This window comes from Hemiscyllium ocellatum, chromosome 36 (genome assembly GCF_020745735.1).
Source record: "Hemiscyllium ocellatum isolate sHemOce1 chromosome 36, sHemOce1.pat.X.cur, whole genome shotgun sequence".
Lineage (NCBI taxonomy): Eukaryota > Metazoa > Chordata > Chondrichthyes > Orectolobiformes > Hemiscylliidae > Hemiscyllium > Hemiscyllium ocellatum.
This window is the reverse complement of record NC_083436.1, coordinates 46,192,361-46,213,864: the sequence shown is the minus strand read 5'-3', so window position 1 is coordinate 46,213,864 and position 21,504 is coordinate 46,192,361. Positions and strand designations below refer to the sequence as shown.

Sequence of the window (21,504 nt, the reverse complement as noted above, 5' to 3'; positions counted from 1 at the left end):
TTTCCGACACCACACTCTCGTCTCTGATCTCCAGCATCTGCAGTCCTCACTTTTTCCCTTAGAAGGATGTGAGCCAAGTGCAGAGAAATGGGGTTAGCGTGGATGGACATTGTGATTGGCGTGGACCAGTTTGGGCCAAAAGGCCTGTCTTGTGCAGTAGGACTCTGTGACTCTAAGAGACATAAAATAATTTAAGTTTACTGATAAATACAAAGTTAGGTGAGCATCTAAGCTGTGTGGACTGCAAAAGGAGCCTGCACATATTTGAACAGTTAAGTGAATGGTCAATAGTGTGGCAAATGGAGTATTAATATAGAATGTAGAACAGTGCAACACGGGAACAGGCCCTTCAGCACATCATATCTGTGCCCACCATGATGCCATTCTAAACTTATCCACCTAACACATGATCCATACCCCTCTATTCCTTGCCTGTTCATGTGGGGTCAGTCTAAATGCCTCTTAAACATTGCTAGTGTATTTGCTTTTACTAACTGCCCTGGCAAAACATTCCATGTGGGAGAAAGTGAGGACTGCAGATGCTGGAGATCAGAGCTGAAAATGTGTTGCTGGAAAAACACAGCCTGATTCCTGAAGAAGGGCTCATGCCCGATATGTTGATTCTTCTGTTCCTTAGATGCTGCCTGACCTGCTGCGCTTTTCCAGCAACACATTTTCAAAACATTCTATGTACCTACCATCCTCTATTTTTAAAAAAAAACTTTCCTTGCTCATATCCCTTAAACTTTTTTCCTCTCACCTTAAACTTATTCTCCCTAGTATTAGATTTTTAATCGTTGAAAAAAGATTTGACTATCCATCCTATCTATGCCTCTCATAATTTTATATACTTCTATCAGGTCACCCCTCAGCCTTCAATAGGAGTGAAAACAATTCAAGTTTATCCAGCCTGTCCTTATAGTTAAAACACTCCAATCCAGCCGGCATCCAGGTAAATCTCTTTTACAACCTCTCAAAAGCCTCCACATTCTTCTTATAGTGTGGTGACCAGCACTGCTCACAGTACTCCAAACGTGACTGAATTAAAGTTTTAGACAGCTACAACATGCCCTGCTAACTTTTATACTCGATGCTCTAATCAATTAAAGGCAAGCATGCTGTACACCTTCTTTACCACTTTATCCACCTGTGTTGTGACTTCCAGGGATTTATGGAAGGTTCCTGCCATTTACTGTATTTTTCATCTTCCATGTTGACCTCCCAAAATGCTTCACCTGACACTTATCCGGATTAAACTCCATCTCTGACTCTCTGCCCGACTTTCCAACTGACCTATATCCAGCTGTATCCTTTCATAAACTTGCTCATTATCCACATCCACTGATTTCATGTCATCTGCCAACCCTCTTAATTGGACCACCTACATTTTCATTTAGTTACTTTTCATAAAGTTGGCAAGTGTGAGATTGGCAGTAAGAATAGAAAAAACAGAATATATTTTATAAGACATAAAACTTGTAAAAGTAGATGTTCAAAGAGGCTTGGGGGTACTTGTCTAAAGAACATAAAGTTTGTCTGCTCTACCTATATCGTGTCAGGAAGACAAATGTCATGTCAGTCTTTATGGCAAGGGAATTTGAGTATAAGAATAAGCAAGTCTTGTTACAATTGTACATGGTTTTGTGGAGTCACATCAGGGGTACTTTACAAGTTGATGTCACATTTAAAGAGGTGATAAGCATACATTGGAAAAATGCAATGCAAGTTTGCTAGTTTAGTCCCTGGAATGAGGAGGTAGTCCAAAGATAAGAGATTGACTAAGTCAGTCCTATGTTCTTTGAAGTATAGAATTGTGAGAGGTGATCATTGAAAAATACAAGATTCTGAAGGGCTTAATGGCACACTCGGAACACCAGGCACAGTCTCAGGAGAAGGGGTCATTCATTTAGAAATGAAATGAGAGTTTTCAGGGTTGTGAATCTTTAGACTTCTCTAGCCATGGGGTTGTCAATACTCCACCATCGAACACATTTTCAGAGTGAAATTAATTTTTAACCTGAGGGGAAATCATTGTCTTTTCTATAGTTTTGTGTTCATTTTTACCCTTTTTGAGGTAACACAAGAAATTTTGATTCTTAGGCTCTTCGGAAACTGAAGGCTGTGTGTCTTAGGCTAGCATTTGGCCCTTGTCTTAGTGAAGCTTGTGTTTGTGCAGTTCTTGGACACTATCTACTGCATCTGCCCTGGTCATGGAGTTTTATCTTGGGGTAAGTGCATTTATTAAAAGAACAGTAGCTACACAGAAATATATGTAGATTTTAGGATCATTTGGATCTTTGAATAAATAGAATTTGATGGGTTTTTTTTACTTTATTTTACAATTTAGAGGCCCATATCCCTCCAAACCTTTCCTGTTCATGTACCTGGTCAAGTGTATTGTAAAGGTTTTAACTGTACCTGCATCTACCATTTCCTCAGGTGGTTCATTCCACATACAAACCACCTTCTGTGTGAGAAAATTGCCCCTCAGGACCCTTTTAAATCTTTCTCCTCTCATCTTTTAAATATTCCCCAGACCTTGAAATCTCCCCACCCTAGGGAAAAGATCTGCCATTCACCTTAACTATATCTCTCATTATTTAATAAAACTCTATAAGGTCACCCCTCAACCTCCTATGCTCCAGTGATGAACGTCCCAGACTATCTAGCCTCTACTTATAGCTGAAGCCTTCCATTCTTGGCAACATCCTGGTAAATCTTTTCTAAACCCTCTCCAGCCAAATAATATCCTTCCTATGACAGGGTGACCAGAACTGGACACAGTACTCCAGAAGAGGCCTCACCAGCAACCTGTACAACCTCAATATGATGACCCAACTCCCAATACTCAAAGGTTTGAATAATGAAGGCAAGTGTGCCAAATGCCTTCTTATCACCTTAGCTATATGTGATATAAACTTCAAAAAATTATGTAACCGAACCCCTAGTTCTCTCTATTCTGAAACACTACCCAAGGCCAAAATTTTGACTGTGTAAGTCCTGCTGTTGTTTGTTTTACCTAAATGTATTACCTTACATTTATTCAAATTAAGCTCCAGCTTGCATTCTTCAGCCCATTGACCCAATTGATCAAGATCTCATTGTAACCTTATATGACCTTTCTCACTGTCCACTATACTAATTTTGGTGTCATCTGTAAACTTACTAATCATGCCTTCTACATTCTCATCCAAATCATTTATATAAATGGCAATCAAAAATGGACCCAATACCTATCCCTGTGGAACACTGCTGGTAGTGAGCCTCCTGTCCAAAAAACAACCCTTCACCATCACTCTTTGTCTCTTACCTTTAAGTCAATTCTGTATACAATTGGCAAGCTCACTCTGAATCCCATGTGATCTAACTTTAATAATTAATTGACCATGCGGAACGGCTTTACTGAAGTCCAAATAAACAATGTCTACAGCTCTACCATCATCTTGGTTACATCCTCAAAAAACTCAATCAAGTTTGTGAGACACAATTACCCTCACACAAAACTATCTGACTATCCCTAATCATTCTTTGCCTCTTGATGGAAACAGCCTCTTTGGTCCAATCTGTCCATGCCGACCAGATATCCTAAATTAATCTAGTCCCATTTGCCAGCATTTGGCCCATATCCCTCTAAACCCTTTCTATTCATATACCCGTCCAGATGCCTTTTAAATGTTGTAGTTGTACCAGCCTCCACTACTACTTTTGGCAGCTCATTCGTATCACACTCTGCGTGAAAAAGTTGCCCCTTAGGTCCCTTTTAAACCTTTCCTCTCTCACCCTTAAGCTTATGCCCTTTAGTTCTGGACTCCCCCAGCCCTGGGCAAAGATCTTGTCTATTTACCCTCTCCAAGCCCCTCATGATTTTATAAACCTCTGTAAGGTCACCCCTCAGCCTCTGACACTCCAGGGAAAATAGCCCTGATCTATTCAGGCCTCTGCCTATAGTTCAAACCCTCCAACTGTGGCAACATTCTTGTAAATCTTTTCTGAACCCTTTCAAGTTTCACAACATCTTTTCTATAGCAGAGAGAACAGAATTGTACCCACTATTCCAGTGGCCTAACCAATGTCCTATACAGCTGCAACATGACTCCTAACTCCTATACTAAATGCACTGACCAATAAAGGCAAGCATACCAAACGTCGCCTTTTCTATCCTATCTACCAGCAACTCAACTTTCAAGGCACTATGAACCTGCACTCCAAGGTCTTTTTGTTCAGCAATATTCCCCAGGACCTTATCATTAAGTGTACAAGTCTGAAAAGCCACCCTCTGTCTTCTACATTCTAGTCAGTTCTCTATCCAAATAGCTAGTTCTCCCTCTAATCCTACCAGCCTTACCTTTCACTTTAAAGTCTGGTTGAAGATTTGTAGCTCGGGTGTCCGTTGTTGTGGTTCTGTTCGCCGAGCTGGAAGTTTTTGCTGCAAACGTTTCGTTCCCTGGCTAGGGAACATCATCAGTGCTATTGGGGCCTCCTGTGAAGCGCTGCTTTGATGTTTCTTCCGGTATTTATAGTGGTTTGAAGCGGCAAGAACATCCATCAACAGACACATCGACCTGGACCCCACATACAAACTACTACAGCTGAAACTGACACCCGGAAGCGGCAAGAACAAACCACTATAAATACCGAAAGAAACATCAAAGCAGCGCTTCACAGGAGGCCCCAATAGCACTGATGATGTTCCCTAGCCAGGGAACGAAACGTTTGCAGCAAAAACTTCCAGCTCGGCGAACAGAACCACAATTACCTTTCACTAACAGGAACATAATGACTCTGAACTCTTGTTATCACAATTTGAAAGCCTCGCACTTATCAGATGTTCATTTACCTGCGAACAGTTTACTTCAATCAATGTTGAAAGTTCATGTCTCATACCATTAAAGTTTGCCTTACTCCAATTAAAAGCTTCATAATTTATGGAAGGCATGTCCTTTTCCATAACGATTTTAAAACAAACTATGATCAGTAGACCCGAAGTATTCCCCTACTATCACTTCAATCTCTTGCCCTAAGTTTTGCTCCTTCTCTGATAGGAACATGTACATATTAATAAAGAAACTTTTCTTGAACACGTTTAACAAATGTTTCACCATCCAAACCTTTAACACTATGGCGTCCCAGTCAATGTTTGGAAAATTAAAATCCCCTACTATTACAGCCTTATTGTTCTTACACATATCTGAGATCTCTCCACATATTTTTTCCTCGATTTTCATCTGACTATTAGGGTGTCAATAATATGGTCCCATCAGGTATTTTCACTGGACAATTTTCCAGAAATATGTTCTCTACTTACAGCAATAATGTTTTCCTTAACCAAAAAATACCACTCCCTCACCTCTTTTGCCTCTCTTTCTCTCCTTCCTATAGTATCTGAAAAAGATGGAGAGATAGATGTGATAAAAATTTTTTTACAAAGATGTGAAAGAGTCATTTAACACACTGCCGAGTCTCCTTATATGATCTGGTACTATATTTTGATTCATAATGCTCCTATGAAGTGCTTTTTTTGTAAAGGCACTAGGTACATGCTGATCATTATTGAATGTAGGAAAATTCAGTAATCTTTTTCATTATCTTAAAATCCTATTTTAAGATAACCATGTATGCATATGATAGAGCAATGAAATATGTACAACCCTACTAAAATTGTCAATTTACCAAAAATATTTGTGTTAATGTAATTCCAAATAAATTTAATATTCACAGTCTGTGTATTTATACCTTGTTATTCCTCCATGTTCTATAATTTCTGTTACCAGGTTTGTGATGGGAGCTGTGTCACCTGCTGTAGTTGTCCCATGCATGCTGATGCTTCAGAAGGAATGCTATGGTATTGACAAGGGAATCCCAACACTACTAATGGCTGCAGGCAGCTTTGATGATATCTTGTCTATTACAGGTTTCAATACATGTCTTGGGATAGCCTTTTCATCAGGTGAGCTTTAGAATTGAAATGTATATACTGCTGCCCCAAACTCAAGCAGTCTGGCTCTCAAAACCCAAGCATACCAAGTATTTATGATTTTTTTTTGATTTGCTAGTATAACCTTTATGCAAGTTTTTTGAAACTAGTAATCAGAATTGTTGTTTCTAACATTGTCACTTAATTGGTGGATGTTTTAAAAATCAAACCACAGATTCTTCTCAGCAATTTACGCCATATGTAAATAAATGCAGGCACTGATTTAAGGCTAGAAGCTCACATGCTCTGTTTCTGGACAAGCCATCATTATTGTCTTGCCTAAGTTGGTTCCCTTTGATTTGGTCAGCATGCAAATTTGGTGTATCCCATCTCATTTACTTGATCGTTGTTTGTAGCTCACACTGTTGCCTCACATTATCTGTCTGTTGCTTCTGTGCTTACTGGTGGATCAGGCAGTATTATGCAGATATCAGGTCTTGTAGCCAGAAATGTGTGCTTAAAGGCAGATTATTTCACAAGAGAAACTGAACTTAATAATATTGAAGGAATTTAAATTATGGAAGAATAACACCAAGGCGCAAAGTAAGATTCTATGATAACTATGGTGATTCTGGAGGCAGTACTGATGAAGTTGCTCAGGAGACCTTCATGGATCACACCGAGGTGAGAGTGGGTGCAGCTGTCAAGGAGGTCAGTGCCCAGTATCAGGATATGAAAGTTTGGCAGCTGTGCCATAGAACATAGAACAATACAGCGCAGAATAGGCCCTTCGGCCCTCAATGTTGCACCAACCCGTGAACTGTTCTCAGCTAGTCCCACTATACTATCCCATCATCATCCAAGTGCTTACCCAAGGATTGTTTAAATCTCCCTAATGTGGCTGAGTTGACTACATTTGCAGGTAGGGCATTCCACACCCTTACCACTGTCTGCATAAAGAACCTGCCTCTGACATTTGTCTTAAATCTATCACCCCTCAATTTGTAGTTATGCTCCCTCGTACAAGCTGATGTCATCATCCTAGGAAAAAGACTCTCACTGTCTACCCTATCTAATCCTCTGATCATTTTGTATGTCTCTATCAAATCCCCTCTTAGCCTTCTTCTTTGCAATGAGAACACACCCAAGTCTCTCAGCCTTTCCTCATAAGACCTTCCCTCCAGACCAGGCAACATTCTCGTAAATCTCCTCTGCACCTTTTCCAATTCTTCCACATCTTTCCTGAAATATGGCAACGTGAACTGTACACAATATTGCAAGTGTGGCCGCACTAGCGGTTTGTATTATTGCAGCATAATATTGCGGCTCTGCAACGCAACCCCTCCACAAATGAAACCTAACACACTGTATGCCTTCTTAACAGCACTATCAACCTGGGTGGCAACTTTCAGGGATCTATGTACATGGACTCCAAGATTCCTCTGCACATCCACACTACCAAGAATCTTTCCATTGACCTAGTACTCTGCCTTCCTGTTATTCTTCCCAAAGTGCATCACCTCACATTTAGCTGCATTGAACTCCATTTGCCATCTCTCAGCCGAAACCTGCAGTTTATCTAAGTCCTCCTGCAATCTGTAACATTCTTCCAAACTGTCCACTACTCCACCAATTTTAGTGTCATCTGCAAATTTACTAATCCACCCCACCTATGCCTGCGTCTAAGTCATTTATAAAAATGACAAACAGCAGTGGTCCCAAAACAGATCCTTGTGCCACACCACTAGTAACCAGTCTCCAGGCTGAATATTTTCCATCAACCACCGCTCGCTGCCTTGTTTCAGAAAGCCAATTTCTAATCCAAACTGCTAAATTACCCTCAATCCCATGGTGCCATAAGAAGATGATTGATTCATTGCTGGTATTCCAAGTCAGTATGATAGATCTTAGCCACCACATCACATTATGCAGTACACTCCCATCATTCACCAAGCAATACTTCCTGTTATTCTGAATAAGTGTACATATATTCCACCTCCAGCTATTCTCTCGCTACTCCTTCCACTGTTCAGATTCAGCAGGCATCCAAGCTCAGTGTAACACAATGATATTTTTCCTTCTGTTGCAAGACAAGGTGGCAGAACTGGCAGAGTCATGGAGATCTGCAATTGTTAAGTCTAGTGAGGAGATGTGTCAACTTCGTGGGGCTGATTGAAACAAAACCCATGTCATCTAGTGTCATTGGGACCATCAATGATGATGATAAGTTCCTGCAATATATCTCTTCTCAACTCCCAATTCATCCAGATTGTAGATCATCCTCCTAGAGATGGGTATTGCTAAACCTAATCTGAAGAATGAAGCCAGTCGAGTGGTTGAAGTGATAGTGGGTGAGAATTTTGGGGATCATGATCATAATATAAATCATTTCATTGTCACTATGGAAATTGATAACTGTCTAAATTAGGGGATGGTCAATTTCAATATCACAAGACAAGGTCTGGCAAACCTAGACTGAGCAGCTACTTGTAGGTAAATCTACATTTGGAAAGTGGGAATCTTTTAAAGGTAGTAAAGTTCAGGGCCAGCATGTTCCTGTAAGAGTGAAGGGCAAAGACAGCAAGTCCAGGAACCTGGTTGTCAAAGGATATTAAGAATATGACAAAGAAAAAGAAGAAAGCATTTGTTAGATACAGAGTATCAAAAACAATGGAAGCCCTTCAGAAGTGTAGACAGTGTAGGAGGTGCTTAAAAGGGAATCAGGAGGGCAAAGAGTGACCATGAAATATCTCTGGCAAATAGAATTAAGGAAAACCCCAAGGCATTTTGTAAGTATGTTAAGAGAACGAGGATTACTAGGGAAAGAGTGGGACCTATTAGAGACCAAAGGTGCAATCTGTGAGTGGAGCCAATCCAGATGAATGAGGTCCTAAATTAATATTTCTCATCTGTGTTCACAAAGGAGAAAAATGTTATAGCTGGAGGTTTCACTTGGGATGGTAAGGTTCGAGAGCATATAAAGATTAAAAAGATATTAGATGTTTCAGTAGGCATAAAGGTGTATAAATCCCTGGGCCTGATGAAATATATCCTAAGCTGCAATTGGAGTCAAAGGAGGAGATTGTTGGGGCCCTGGCACAGATATTTAATACTTCATTGGCTGTGTATAAAGTGCCATTTGACTGGAGGATAAGAAAAGACAGCAGGAATAAGCCAGGTAATTATAGACCAGTTAGTTTGATGTAAGTGGAAGGGAAACTTGAACATAAGGCTGAGGGACAGGATTAATCAATGCTTGGAAAGATAAGGATAGCCAGCACAGATTTGTAAGAACGAGATCCGGTCTGACTAATTTAATTGAGTTTTTTGAAAAGCATATTAAATATTTTGATGAGATTAGTACAATTGATGTGGTTTATGGCCTTCAGTAAGGCCTTTGACAAAGTCCTACATGGAGCCCCTCGGATCCAAGGCAAGTTGGTAAACTGGATCCAGAATTGGTTCACAAAGGGTGATGGTGGAGGGTTGTTTTTGTGATAGGAAGCCTGTGACCAGCACAGTACCACAGGCTTAATGATTAGATTAGATTACCTAGGGTGTGGAAACAGACCCTTCGGCCCAACCAGTCCTCACCGACACTCTGAAGCCCCATTTCCCTCTGACTAATGCACCTATCTCTATCGGCAATTTACCATGGCCAATTCACCTGACCTGCACATTTTTGGATTGTGGGAGGAAACTGGAGCACCCAGAGGAAGCCCACACAGACACAGGGAGAATGTGCAAACTCCACACAGACAGTTGCCCGAGGCTGGAATCAAACCTGGGACCCTGGTGCTGTGAGGCAGCAGTGCTAACCACTGAGCCACCGTGCCGCCCAGGCGTAGGGTCTCAGACCCTTGCTGTATGTTATGTAACTTGGATGTGAAAGTAAAAAGTATAATTAGTGAATTTGCAGAGGCTCAAACATTGGTGTTGTTTTTAATGAGAAGAATGGTCTCAGGCTACAGTCTGACAAACTGACAAACTGAGCTCAACAATGGCACTTGGATTTTTAATTCTGATAAATGTAAGGTGATGCATTTTGAGAGGACCATTAAGGTGAGGATACACACAATGAATGGTGGGCCCCTAGGGAGTACTGTGGAACAAAGAGACTTGGTGCACAAGACCACAGAACTCTTAAAGGTGTCAATGCAGTTAGACAGGGTGGTGAAGAAAGTGTATGGGATATTTGCATTCATTTACTGGGGCATAGAAAATAGGAAGTTATAGAACATTAGTAGAAAGTAAGGACTGTAGATGCTAAAGATCAGAGTCGAGAGTGTGGTGCTGGAAAAGCACAGCAAGTCAGGCAGCATCAGAGGAGCAGGAGAATAGATGTTTTGGGCATAAGCCCTTCATCAGGAATGAGGCTTGTAGGCCAGGGACCTGAGAGATAAATGGGGGGGGGGGGGGGGGGGCTAGAGGGAAGTTAGCTGAGAATGCAATAGGTAGATGAAGGTGAGCAAGAAGGTAATAGGTCAGAGAGGAGGGTGGAGCGGATAAATGGGAATGGTGATGGACAGGTCAAGAGGGCGGTGCCAGATTGGAGGTTTGAGACTGGGATAATGTAAGAGTAGGGGAAATGAGGAAACTGGTGAAATCCACATTGATCCTGTGTGGTTGCAGGGTCCCAAGGTGGAATATGAGGCATTCTTCCCCAGGCATTGGGTGGTAAGGGTTTCACAATGGAGGAGGCCCAGGACCTTGACGGAGTGGGAGGGGGAATTGTAGTGTTCAGCCACGGGGCGGTGGGGTTGGTTGGTATGGCTGTCCCAGAAATGTTCTCTGAAATGATCCGCAAGGAGGCATCCTGTCTCTCCAATGTAGAGGAGACCACATCGGGTGTAAAGGGTACAGTAGGTGACATTGGTGGCAGTACAGGTAAATGTCTGTCGGATGTGGAAGGATCCTTTTAAGGTCTTGGATGGAAGTGAGGGGAGTGGTGTGGGTACAGGCTTTCACTTCCTGCGTTGGCAGGGGAAGGTGCCGGGAGTGTAGGGTGGATTGTTGGGTGATGTAGACCTGAAGAGGGAGTCGCAGAGGGAATGGTCTCTCTGAAATGCTGTTAGGAGTAGGGAGGGAAATATATCTCTGTGGTGGGATCTGTTTGTAGATGGCGGAAGTGGTAGAGAATGATGCGATGGATGCTGAGGTTGGTGGAGTGGAAGGTGAGGACTGGGGGGTTCTATCCTTGTTGTGTTGGGACAAATGGGGTTCAAGGATGGTGGTGCAGGAAGTGGAAGAGATGCGCTGGAGAGCACCGTCGACCACATGGGAAGGGAAATTATGATCTTGGAAGAAGGAGTCCACCTGCTATTTTCTATGGTAGAATTGGTCATCCTGGGAGCAGATGCGGCAAAGGCGGAGGAATTGGGAATAAAGGATGGCATTTTTACAGGAGGTAGTGCGGGAGGAGGTGTGGTCTAGGTGGCTGTGGGAATCAGTGTGCTTGTAATAGATGTCTGTGGTTAGTCGGTCGCCGGAGATGGAGGTAGAGAGGTCCAGGAAGGGGAGGGAGGTGTCCGAGATGGTCCAGGCGAATTTGAGGTCGGAGTGGAAGGTGTTGGTGAGGTTGATGAACTGGGACCACGTGGTAGTGCTGATACAGTCAGCCAGGTGGATGAGGGTGTCGATGGAAGGGTACTGGTTGGAATGGTGAGGGAGGAAGAAACCGAGGGCTTGGAGGCCTTTGTTGTGGTGGATGGATGTTTACAGGGACTGGATGTCCATGGTAAAGATGAGGCGTTGGGGGCTGGGTAAACGAAAATCTTGGAGGAGGTGAAGGACGTGGGTAGTATCCCGAAGGTAGGTAGGGAGTTCCTGGACTAAAGGGGACAGGGTGGTGTCAAGATATGCAGAAATGAGTTCAGTGGGATAAGAGTAGGCTGAGACAGTGCGTTGACCAGGGAGGTCAGGTTTGTGAATCTTTGTTAGGAGGTAGAAATGTGCGGTGCAGGGTTCATGGAAAATGAGGTTGTAGGCTGTGGATGGGAGGTCCCCTGAGGTGATGAGGTCGTGGATGGTCTGGGAGATGATGGTTTGGTGATAGGAGCTGAGGTCGTGTTCGAGGGAACAGTGGGAGGAGGTGAATGCGAGTTGATGTCTGCCTTCAGTGGTGTAGAGGTCAGTGCGTTTCCCCCCCCCACCACCTTGTCTGTGGTTTGATGGTGATGTTGGGGTTGGAGCAGATGGAGTGGAGTGCTGTGCTTTGTGAGGGCGGGAGGTTGGAGTGGGTGAGAAAGCTGGACAGATTGAGGCGGTTGATGTCACAGTGGCAGTTATAACACATTGTTTAGACTCAGATGGAATGCAGTTCTGGTCACCATACTATCAGAAGGATATGTTTGCATTGGAGAGGAGGGTGCAAAGGAAGTTCACTAGGATGTTGCCTGGGATAAGACGTCTCAGCTATGATGTGAGACTGAATAGGCCAGTGTTGTTTTCCTTGGAGCAGTCGAGGCAGAGGGTGGATCTGATTGAGGAATGCAATCTTTTCCCCATGGCAAACATATTTGAAACCAGGGAGCACAGGTTTAAGGAGAAAGTGAGGTCTGCAGATGCTGGAGATCAGAGCTGAAAATGTGTTGCTGGAAAAGCGCAGCAGGTCAGGCAGCATCCAAGGAACAGGAGATTCGGGCATAAGTCCTTCTTCAAGAATGAGGAAAGTGTGTCCAGCAGGCTAAGATAAAAGGTAGGGAGTGGGACTTGGGGGAGGGGCGATGGAGAAGTGATAGGTGGAAGGAGGTCAAGGTGAGGGTGATAGGCCGGAGTGGGGTGGGGACGGAGAGGTCAGGAAGAAGATTGCAGGTTAGGAAGGCGGTGCTGAGTTTGAGGGGTTTGACTGAGACAAGGTGGGGGGAGGGGAAATTAGGAAACTGGAGAAATCTGAGTTCATCCCTTGTGGTTGGAGGGTTCCTAGGTGGAAGATGAGGCGCTCTTCCTCCAACCATCGTGTTGTTATGGTCCGGCGATGGAAGAGTCCAAGGACCTGCATGTCCTTGGTGGAGTGGGAGGTGAAGTTAAAGTGTTCAGCCACGGGGTGGTTGGGTTGGTTGGTCGGTCCAGGTGTCCCAGAGGTGTTCTCTGAAACATTCCGCAAGTAGGCGGCCTGTCTCCCCAATATAGAGGAGGCCACATGGGGTGCAGCGGATGCAATAGATGATGTGTGTGGAGGTGCAGGTGAATTTGTGGCGGATATGGAAGGATCCCTTGGGGCCTTGGAGAGAAGTAAGGGAGGAGGTGTGGCGCAAGTTTTGCATTTCTTGCGGTTGCAGGGGAAGGTGCCGGGAGTGGAGGTTGGGTTGGTGGGGGGGTGTGGACCTGACGAGGGAGTCACGGAGGGAGTGGTCTTTTCGGAACGCTGATAGGGGAGGGGAGGGAAATATATCCCTGGTGGTGGGGTCTGTTTGGAGGTGGCGGATGATACGCTGTATATGTAGGTTGGTGGGGTGATAGGTGAGAACCAGTGGGGTTCTGTCCTGGTGGTGGTTGGAGGGGTGGGGCTCAAGGGCGGAGGAGCGGGAAGTGGAGGAGATGCGGTGGAGGGCATCGTCGATCACGTCTGGGGGGAATCTGCAGTCCTTGAAGAAGGAGGCCATCTGGGCTGTACGGTATTGGAACTGGTCCTCCTGGGAGCAGATGCGGCGGAGTCGAAGGAAATGGGAATATGGGATGGCGTTTTTACAGGGGGCAGGGTGGGAGGAGGTGTAGTCTCGGTAGCTGTGGGAGTCAGTCGGTTTATAGTAGATGTCCGTGTTGATTCAGTTGCCCGAGATAGAAATGGAAAGGTCTAGAAAGCGGAGGAAGGAGTTTGAGACGTTCCAGGTGAATTTGAGGTCGGGGTGGAAGGTGTTGGTAAAGTGGATGAACTGTTCAACCTCCTCGGAGCACGAGGCAGCGCCGATACAGTCATCGATGTAGCGGAGGAAAAGGTGGGCGGTGGTGCCAGTGTAGCTGCGGAAGATGGACTGTTCCACATATCCTACAAAGAGGCAAGCATAGCTGGGGCCCATGCGAGTGCCCATGGCTACTCCTTTGGTTTGGAGGAAGTGGGAGGATTGGAAAGAGAAGTTGTTCAGGGTGAGGACCAGTTCAGTCAGTCGAAGGAGGGTGTCAGTGGAAGGGTACTGGTTGGTCCGGCGGGAATGGAAGAAGCGGAGGGCTTTGAGTCCTTCGTGATGGGGGATGGAGGTGTACAGGGACTGGATGTCCATAATGAAGATAAGGCGTTGGGGACCGTGGAAGCGAAAACCATGGAGGAGGTGGAGGGCGTGGGTGGTGTCCCGAACGTAGATGGGGAGTTCTTGGACTAAGGGGGACAGGATCGTGTCGAGGTATGCGGAGATGAGTTCGGTGGGGCAGGAGCAGGCTGAGACAATGGGTCGGCCGGGGCAGTCAGGTTTATGGATTTTGGGCAGGAGGTAGAAACGGACAGTGTGGGGTTGTGGGACTATGAGGTTGGAGGCGGTGGATGGGAGATCCCCTGAGGTGATGAGGTTATGGATGGTCTGGGAGATGATGGTTTGGTGGTGGGAGGTGGGGTCATGATCAAGGGGGCAGTAGGAGGAGGTGTCAGCGAGCTGGCGTTTAGCCTCAGTGGTGTAAAGGTCGGTGCGCCAAACTACTTCCGCGCCTCCCTTGTCTGCCGGTTTGATGGTGAGGTTGGGGTTGGAGCGGAGGGAGTGGAGGGCTGCACGTGCCAAGGGTGAGAGGTTGGAGTGGGTGAGAGGGGTGGACAGGTTGAGGCGGTTAATGTCGCGGCGGCAGTTGGCTATAAAGAGATCAAGGGCGGGTAAGAGGCCCGCACGGGGCGTCCAGGTGGATGGGGTGTGTTGGAGGCGGGAGAAGGGGTCGTCAGAGGGTGGGCGAGAATCTTGGTTGAAGAAGTAGACACACAGACGAAGGCGGCGGAAGAATTGTTCAATGTCTCGCCGCGTGTTGAACTCGTTAATCCGAGAGTGTTCAATGTCTCGCCGCACCACCCCCCACCTTTTCCTCTGCTACATCAATGATTGTATCGGCGCTGCCTCGTGCTCCCACGAGGAGGTTCAACAGTTCATCCACTTTACCAACACCTTCCACCCCGAGCTCAAATTCACCTGGACCGTCTCAGACTCCTCCCTCCCCTTCCTAGAACTTTCCATTTCTATCTCGAATCAACACAGACATCTACTATAAACCGACTGACTCCTACAGCTACCTAGACTACACCTCCTCCCACCCTGCCCCCTGTAAAAATGCCATCCCATATTCCCAATTCCTTCGTCTCCGCCGCATCTGCTCCCAGGAGGACCAGTTCCAATACCGTACAGCCCAGATGGCCTCCTTCTTCAAGGACTGCAGATTCCCCCCAGACGTGATCGACGATGCCCTCCACCGCATCTCCTCCACTTCCCGCTCCTCCGCCCTTGAGCCCCACCCCTCCAACCACCACCAGGACAGAACCCCACTGGTTCTCACCTACCACCCCACCAACCTACATATACAGCGTATCATCCGCCACCTCCAAACGGACCCCACCACCAGGGATATATTTCCCTCCCCTCCCCTATCAGCGTTCCGAAAAGACCACTCCCTCCGTGACTCCCTCTTCAGGTCCACACCCCCCACCAACCCAACCTCCACTCCCAGCACCTTCCCCTGCAACCGCTAGAAATGCAAAACTTGTGCCCATACTTCCTCCCTTACTTCTCTTTAACTCTCCCTCCCACTCCACCAAGGACATGCAGGTCCTTGGACTCCTCCATCGCCAGACCATAACAACATGACGGTTGGAGGAAGAGCGCCTCATCTTCCGCCTGGGAACCCTCCAACCACAAGGGATGAACTCAGATTTCTCCAGTTTCCTCATTTCCCCTCCCACCACCTTGTCTCAGTCAAATCCCTCGAACTCAGCACCGCCTTCCTAACCTGCAATCTTCTTCCTGACCTCTCCGCCCCCACCCCACTCCGTCCTATCACCCTCACCTGCGCTTTTCCAGCAACACATTTTCAGCACAGGTTTAAGGTAAGGAATCAGTGGTTTAGAGGGGATCTGAGGAAAAATGTTTTCACCCAGAAGGTGATAAAAGTATAGAATGTGCTGCTTGAGAGGCAAGTGGAGGCAGGTACTCTTGCAAGATTTAAGAAACGTTTGGATGAACCTTTAAAAGCCAGGGCATTGCAGGGTATTGACCAAATGCAGGCGAATGGGATGAGTATGGTTCAATATTTGGCAAATACATGATGGACCAAAGGACCAGTTCCTATCTTTGAGGAGAAAGTGAGGTCTGCAGATGCTGAGGGGAGATCAGAGCTGAAAATGTGTTGCTGGAAAAGCGCAGCAGGTCAGGCAGCATCCAAGGAACAGGAAATTCGACGTTTCGGGCATAAGCCCTTCATCAGGAAGGGATATGGGCCTTATGCCCGAAACGTCGAATTTCCTGTTCCTTGGATGCTGCCTGACCTGCTGCGCTTTTCCAGGAACACATTTTCAGACCAGTTCCTATGCCTCTTGCTTTCTGGCATAAGATGCAAGCCAGTGACAAAGCAAAAGCACAGCACTAATAAAGATATACATGCACTGTGGAGTTAAGAATGGAGTTGGAATCAACATATTGCATGTCATACCAGCACAAATTACTTTAATCAAGCCAACTTATGGGAGTGTTAATTTGTTATCACCATAGAGATGAGAATGTGGACCTGTTCTGCTGCAGCGCTCTCAGGAATGAAGACATTTATAGGTTGACATGCTTGGCTGACCTAATCTTCCACAACTACCTGTTATTTGTCATAAGCAATGGAAGAGTGTGGCTCCAAGTTAACAGAGAACATGATGCAGATTTTTTCCTCTCTGCATCCTGTTGGCTATTAACCTAAAGATATTGTCATGTTACCTGTTATAGGAGAAAGTGAGGTCTGGAGATCAGAGCTGAAAATGTGTTGCTGGAAAAGTGCAGCAGGTCAGGCAGCATCCACGGAGCAGGGAATTCGACGTTTCGGGCATAAGGCCCATATCCCTTCCCGATGAAGGGCTTATGCCTGAAACGTTGAATTTCCTGTTCCTTGGATGCTGCCTGACCTGCTGCGCTTTTCCAGCAACACATTTTCAGCATGTTACCTGTTATAGCCTTAGTGTAAACTGATCACCAAATCCACTGACTTCCTTGTCAGGATGCAGCATCACTTTCTGACATTCTGAATCATTAACAACCTCAGCTCCAAAACAGTTCAGAGTACCTTCAGACATTTTCCAATGATATAAGTTCTTAAAAACACCTTATGTGCAATAGGAATGTTTAGCCCTTTAAGGAAACAAACATAGTGCTCATCTTTGGAGAATAGAAAGGCATTTCTGTGGTTGAAAACAAGACTCCCGAATGGTTGTAGTCATAGAGTCATAGAGATGTACAGCACGGAAACAGACCCTTCGTCCAACCCGTCCATGCCGACCAGCTATTCCAACCCAATCTAGTCCCACCTGCCAGCACCCGGCCCATATCCCTCCAAACCCTTCCTATTCATATACCCATCCAGATGCCTCTTAAATGTTGCCATTGTACCAGCCTCCACCACATCGTCTGGCAACTCATTCCATACATGTATCACCCTCTGTGTGAAAAAGTTGTTCCTTAGGACTCTTTTATATCTTTCCCCTCTCACCCTAAACCTATGCCCTCTAGCTCTGGACTCCCTGACCCCAGGGAATAGACTTTGTCTATTTATCCTATCCATGTTCCTCATAATTTTGTAAACCTCTATAAGGTCATCCCTCAGCCTCCGACGCTCCAGGGAAAAACAGCCCCAGCCTGTTCAGCCTCTCTCTATAGCTCAACTCCTCCAACCCTGGCAACATCCTTGTAAACCTTTTCTGAACCCTTTCAAGTTTCACAACATCTTTCCGATAGCCATTGAGATGTACAGCATGGAAACAGACCCTTGGGTCCAACTCACCCACGCCGACCAGATATCCCAACCAATCTAGTTCCACCTGCCAGCACCCGGCTCATATCCTTCCAAACCCTTCCTATTTATATACCCATCCAGATGCCTTTTAAATGGTGCAATTGTACCAGCCTCCACCACTTCCTCTGGCAGCTCATTCCATACACGTACCACCCTTTGCGTGAAAAAGTTGTCCCTTAGGTCTCTTTTGTATCTTTCCCCTCTCACCCTAAACATATGCCCTTTAGTTCTGGACTCCCTGACCCCAGGGAAAAGACTTTGTCTATTTATCCTATCCATGCCCCTCATGATTTTATAAACCTCCATAAGATCACCCCTCAGCCTTTGACGCTCCAGGGAAAACAGTCTCAGCTTGTTCAACCTCTCCCTGTAGCTCAAATCCCGGCAACATCCTTGTAAATCTTTTCTGAGCCCTTTCAAGTTTCACAACACCTTTCCGATAGGAAGGAGACCAGAATTGCACGCAATATTCCAACAGTGGCCTAACAATGTCTTGTACAGCCACAACATGACCTCCCAACTCCTGTATTCAATACTCTGACCAATAAAGGAAAGCATACCAAGCGCCTTCTTCATTATCCTATCTACCTGCAACTCCATTTTCAAGGAGCTATGAACCTGCACTCCAAGGTCTCTTTGTTCAGCAACACTCCCTAGGACCTTACCATTAAGCGTATACGTCCTGCTAAGATTTGCTTTCCCAAAATACAGCACCTCGCATTCATCTGAATTAAACTCCATCTGCCACTTCTCAGCCCATTGGCCCATCTGGTCCAGATCACGTTGTAATCTGAAGTAATTTTCTTTGCTGTCCACGACACCTCCAATTTTGGTGTAATCTGCAAACTTACTAACTATTCCTCTTATGCTCGCATCTAAATCATTTATATAAATGACGAAAACTGGAGGACCCAGCACCGATCCATGTGGCACTCCACTTGTCACAGGTCTCCAGTCTGAAAAACAACTCTCCACCACCACCCTCTGTCTTATACCTTTGAGCCAGTTCCAAATGGCGAGTTCTCCCTGTATTCCACCAAATCTAACCTTGCTAATCAGTCTCCCATGGGGAACCTTGTCAAACGCCTTACTGAAGTCCATATAGATCACACCTACCGCTTTGCCCTCATCAATCCTCTTTGTTACTTCTTCAAAAAACTCAATTTTTTTGTGAGACATGATTTCCCACGCACAAAGCCATGTTGACTATCCTTAATCAGTCCTTGCCTTTCCAAATACATGGACATCCTGTCCCTCAGGATTCCCTTCAACAACTTGCCCACCACTGACGTCAGGCTCACCTGTCTATAGTTCCCTGGCTTGTCCTTGCCACTTTTCTTAAACAATGGCACCTCATTAGCCAACCTTCAATCTTCCAGCACCTCCCCTGTGACTGTTTGTGGGTGGCACGGTGACACAGTGGTTAGCACTGCTGCCTCACAGTGCCAGAGACCCGGGTTCAATTCCCACCTCAGGCGACTCTGTTTGGAGTTTGCACATTTTCTCCATGTCTGCATGAGTTTCTTCCATGTGCTCCGGTTTCCTCCCACAATCCAAAAATGTGCAGGTTAGGTGAATTGCCCGTAATGTTAGGTGAAGGGGTAAATGTTGGGGAATGGGTCTGGGTGCGTTTCGTTTTGGCGGGTCAGTGTGGACCTGTTGGGCCGAAGGGCTTGTTTCCATACTGTAATGATGATACAAATATCTCAGTTAGAGGCCCAGCAATCCCTTCCCTAGCTTCCCACAGAGTTCTAGGGTACAACTGATCAGGTCCTGGGGATTTATTGAGAGATGGTGCAGGAGGGAGGGGTTCAGATTTTTGGGACATTGGGACAAGTTCTGGGGGAGGTGGGACTATTACAAATTGGACAGTCTACACTTGGGCAGAACTGGAATCAATGTTGTTGGGGGTACTTTGTTGTGGTTCTGTTCGCCGAGCTGGAAGTTTTTGTTGCAAACGTTTCGTCCCCTAGCTAGGCGACATCATCAGTGCTCTGGAGCCTCCTGCGAAGCGCTTCTTTGATGTTTCTTCCGGTATTTATAGTGGTCTGTCCTTGCCGCTCCCTTGGGAGTACTTTTGCTGATGCTGTTGAGAAGGGTTTAAACTAATATGGCAAAGGATAGGAACCAAATGAGGAGGTTAGTGGACAGTAAGGAGTAGCAACTAAAGCCTGTAAGGAACCAGATCATGAAGTCAGAATGACTGAGGGGAAGAGTAGGCAGGGAGCAGATGATGAACGCAAAAGGACAGGTAGTCTGAAATGCATTTATTTTAATGCGAGATGTGCAGTGGGTAAGGCAGATGAACTAAAGGCAGAGGGCTTGGATTAAAACTTGTGAGTATGATGTTATTACTATTCCTGAGACTTGTTTGAGGGAAGGGCATGATTAGTAAGTAAAAATCCCAGGATATAGATGCTTTGGGTGGGATAGAGAGGGAAGTAAAAGGGGTGGAGGAGTTGCATTAATGGTCAGAGAGGATATCACGGCTGTGCTGAAGGAGAATACCTTGGAGGACTTGAGTAGTGAGGCAATATGGGTAGAGCTGAGAAATAGGAAGGGTGAGGTAACAATGTTAGGGCTGTTCTATAGGCCTCCCAACAGCAGGTGTGAAAATGAGGTACAAATATGTAAACAGATTATAGAAACGTAGGAGACGCAGGGTAGTGGTGATAGGAGGTTTTAATTTTCCCAACATTGACTGGGATTCACTTCGTATTAGAGGTCTAGATGGAGCAGAATTTGTAAGGAGCATCCAGGAGGGTTTCATAGAGCAGTATGTAAATAGTTCAACTCAGGAAGGGCCCATACTGGACCTGGTGTTGGGGAATGAGCCTGGCCAGGTGGTTGAAGTTTCAGTAGGGGATTACTTTGGGAATAGTGATCATAATTCTGTAAGATTTAGAATACTTATGGACAAAGATGAGAGTGGTCCTAAAGGAAGAGGGCTAAATGAAGGGGAACGGCCAACTATACCAAAATTCAGCAGGAGCCGGGGAATATGGATTGGGAGCAGCTATTTGAATGTAAATCCATATTTGATGATATGTGGGAAGCTCTTAAAGAGAGGTTGATTAGAGTGCAAGACTGACATGTCCCTGTGAAAATGAGGGATAGAAATGGCAAGATTAGGGAACCATGGATGACAGGTGAAATTGAGAGACTAGCTAAGGGGAAAAAGGAAGTATACATAACATCTAGGCAACTGAAAACAGACAAAGTTTTGGAAGAATATCAGGAAAGTAGGACCAATCTGAAATTAGGAATTAAGAGGGCTAAAAGGGGTCATGAAATATCTTTAATAAAGACAAATCCCCAGGTCAAGATGGGATCTATCCCAGATTAGTGACAGAAGCGAGAGAGGAAATAGTGGAGCATTAACAGATATCTTTGCAGCATCCTTGAACATGAATGAGGTCCCAGAGGAGTGGAGAATTGCTAATGTTGTCCCTTTGTTTAAGAAGGTTTGCAAGGATAATCCAGGTAATTATAGACAGGTGACGTCATTGGTAGGGAAGCTCTGGAGAAAATACTGAGTGATAGGATTTATTTACATTTCGAAGAAAATGGGCTTATCCATGATAGGTAACATAGTTTTGTGCAAGGAAGGTCATGGCTTGCCAACTTAATAGAATTCT

The 21,504-nt window shown here is 45.4% G+C and overlaps 1 protein-coding gene across 3 annotated transcripts in view; it reads left to right on the top strand.

Annotated features, from left to right (window-relative positions):
- LOC132833431 (sodium/hydrogen exchanger 9B2-like) overlaps nucleotides 1–21,504 on the top strand; it is a 177,288-nt gene that overhangs the window by 107,333 nt on the left and 48,451 nt on the right. For all 3 annotated transcript variants that reach the window (XM_060851693.1, XM_060851691.1, XM_060851692.1), the window contains 2 exons: nucleotides 2,101–2,228; nucleotides 5,772–5,947. In XM_060851693.1, coding sequence (XP_060707676.1) covers nucleotides 2,101–2,228; nucleotides 5,772–5,947 — 304 coding nt within the window. The remainder of the gene's footprint in view (nucleotides 1–2,100; nucleotides 2,229–5,771; nucleotides 5,948–21,504) is intronic.